The sequence below is a fragment of the Lupinus angustifolius genome, chromosome LG20 (genome assembly GCF_001865875.1).
Source record: "Lupinus angustifolius cultivar Tanjil chromosome LG20, LupAngTanjil_v1.0, whole genome shotgun sequence".
In the NCBI taxonomy this organism is placed as follows: domain Eukaryota; kingdom Viridiplantae; phylum Streptophyta; class Magnoliopsida; order Fabales; family Fabaceae; genus Lupinus; species Lupinus angustifolius.
This window is the reverse complement of record NC_032028.1, coordinates 21,463,294-21,466,304: the sequence shown is the minus strand read 5'-3', so window position 1 is coordinate 21,466,304 and position 3,011 is coordinate 21,463,294. Positions and strand designations below refer to the sequence as shown.

The window sequence follows — 3,011 nt, the reverse complement described above, 5'->3', positions numbered from 1 at the left end:
TAATAAATTTTGTTCTATCTTCAACCATGTATTTCTTTTGTAGCAGTGGATAAAGTTGTCATCAAAATAAATAATGATCAATTTATCAACAAGGTATTGATATAATGATATAAGATATCGTTAAATCACAGGATGATTAAAAGATCAATGATTCAATCCTTAGGAGTGACACTTATTGAAAGGGACAATCACGAACCCTAAAATAGATTAGTTCATTAATCAAAAAGTGAGAAGATACTCTTAACAATATCAAAACAAAAATAATGACTAGATTTGAATTGTTGACCACTAAGATAAAATTCCATTAACCATGATATATCATATATTTCTCACTTCTCCTATCACTCCATACAAAAGACAAAAGGTGTTCCCAAGAGCAAAATCATCTACTTAACAGCACTTATTGATACAAACGATCGAATAGCAAACCAATCTTAACCACTTATTGGCACTTATTGTGGGAATGTAATTACAAAAACACACTAGCATTTGATAATAATACAATTCTCCATTTAATGACTTAAAACCCTACATAATTCTTCATCAATGACCCTCTTCTAAAGGCAAAGAAGCATTTGGAGCATGATCATCACTTGTCTTTTGTGTAGTGGCATTGCGATTATCAAGGTAATCTTGATAAACATATGATATAAAACCCCAAACTGCTAGCACTAAAGAGATAGCTTTAGCTCCATGCATTTTGTCATGAAAGAATATCACAGCTAGAATAGGAATAAAGGGCACACCCAAGATTCCTATAGCATTAGCAAATACTGAAGAAACCTCAAAGATCAATCCCAAACAACCAATATTAGCAACTTGCCAAACTATGGCAGCAAAAATAACAGTAAGAAAATATGATGCCTTCCCTGACTCATAACCCTTGGCTTCATTTTTCAAACCTTTCCATTCACCACTAGCAAAAAGTCCAACTAGAATAACAAGACTTGCTACAAGACACTGATACATTAGCAAATCCAATACAACTTTCAAACTTGCCCTTTTCAGAACCTTCCTGAAGACAAGCTGAGTAAGAGAAAGCAAAAGTCCATACCCAGAAGATGCAGCAACGGTGCATATGAACCCAATGGCATAGTTTTTCTTAGTCACTTGTGTTGAACCTGATGATGGTTCATTTTGAAGCACAAGGAGGGTGGAGGAAATGGTTAAAAGGAGTAGAGAGTTTATAATATAAGGTGTGAACTTCAGTGAATTGAGGAAGTAGGAGAATAATGCATTGAATGCAAGCTGAGATGTGCAAATAAGTGAATAAGTAGAAACAGGTAGGAATTGAAGCCCAACTGAATATAAAAAACAATCTAATGCTGTCATTAACCCAAAGGAAACATAAATAAATGCAAACATTGAAGGAGAAGGTTTATGTGAATCAAATTTATTTTTAGGTTCACGAAGTATGCATTTATAAGGTAGCAAAATTGGGAATCCTGCAAGTTGAATAAGGGTCCCTAACCATTTACTCTTTCCACCTTTCGCATAGTATAATCTTCCAAGGAGTGTTGCACTTGATTGTCCCAGCAACATAAATGCTGCAAAGATGGCTATTTTAATGTATCTGTAAGTTTTTTTTTCCTTCTTGATTTCTGTTTGATTTACTTGACTAGGAAGATTACTATTATCTTCCAATGAGTTTGCTCCTTTGGCTCCACCATCAGCTGCTACAAAAAATTACCAAATAATCAATAAGATGAACATAGATCATATTTCATTGATTGGACAAATGCATGGAATGATTGTTTATGTCCTAAAAAAGTAACTGAGAAGCTTGAAAATATAACAATACAAAAAAGCTAGATTTTGACATAGATATATGCTTCTAATTTGTTTCAAAAGATCGTCTTAATTTTGTTTATATTGGGAAGTATTTCATACTAGAAATGCTTGCTCTTGAACTTTCAACCAATGAGATATTAATGTGCAATACTTTGATGTATATAAATAGTGCTATAATTAAGGGATCACATGATAGATGATTCAGAATAATAACAATCTTTTCTTTTTCTAAGAAAACTCAAAAAATTCATTACATACAACTCAAAAGTAAAACCCTCCACCAAAATCTTTGTCGCCCATACCACATAATTAAGGTTAGCCTAGGTCACCAAACATAGCTTAACTCTTAGGTTATTTTCCTTGCTACTTATATCTTGTCTTGTATGGACTTGATAGGAACCTTGGTTATATAAAAATTCATCAATTTAATTATACCCAATGAACTATATATAGAGAATGAACCAGATTTTTCCATCATATCCATAAAAAATACTTAGTTTTACTTACATGTTTTGCATAGATGTAAGGATTTTAAACCATAATTACAGCTAAACAAAAAATAGCTTAGGTAAAAGTGACGAGAAAATATGATACTATATAGGAAAGCACACATAGATACTAAACTTAAGCTCTTAATCTATGACTAAGAATTTCAAAGGAGAAGTGTTATCTTTGTCTTTTCAAATATAGAAGATGAAAATTTAACGTACAAGTTATGTGAAGTTGCACTTCTTGAGTTTCTCCCATTTGCAAGTTGATGGAAGTTTCAGAAAGTAGAAATAGAAGGAAGAGAGAATTTGCAGAGGAGAAGAGTAATATAAGGGTTGGTGAGAAGAAGAGAGAGCTTCTGTACAAAATTCAATTCATGCACATATAAATATAAAGAAGATAATTCTAGAAACTTTTTTTTTATCTAAATAATTGTTAGTAGTTTTGTTGTGAGTGAGACTTTACTCTCACTCTCAACCTTTTTTACTCTTACCATTAAAGCACCTTATAACTCTTTTTTTTATTGATGGTGAGACTCGAACTCACAACTTCCTACACTCTAGAAACATATATATTAATATTTCCTTTAGTACTGGATCATCCAGGAGAGGATATGGTTTTGATTATTTTATATGCTATCTTCTTTAACACAAATAAGAAATAGTCATGGTTAAAAAAATTAAATTTCATTAAAATAAAAAATTTCATACTAATGTTCAATAGTTGTTTCT

General features: G+C 31.7%; 1 protein-coding gene across 2 annotated transcripts; it reads right to left on the bottom strand.

Annotated features, from left to right (window-relative positions):
* LOC109336746 (probable purine permease 10) lies at positions 282 to 2,646 on the bottom strand. Of its 2 annotated transcripts, none has more exons than XM_019573542.1 (2): positions 2,502 to 2,646; positions 282 to 1,673 (listed from the first exon to the last, which is right to left on the bottom strand). In XM_019573542.1, the coding sequence occupies exons 1-2, from the start codon at positions 2,536 to 2,538 to the stop codon at positions 544 to 546; spliced, it is 1,167 nt and encodes a 388-aa protein (XP_019429087.1). In that variant the 5' UTR covers positions 2,539 to 2,646; the 3' UTR covers positions 282 to 543. The 2 variants fall into 2 exon arrangements, with proteins under 2 accessions (XP_019429087.1, XP_019429086.1); XM_019573541.1 differs by having other exon boundaries at positions 282 to 1,676; positions 2,502 to 2,637.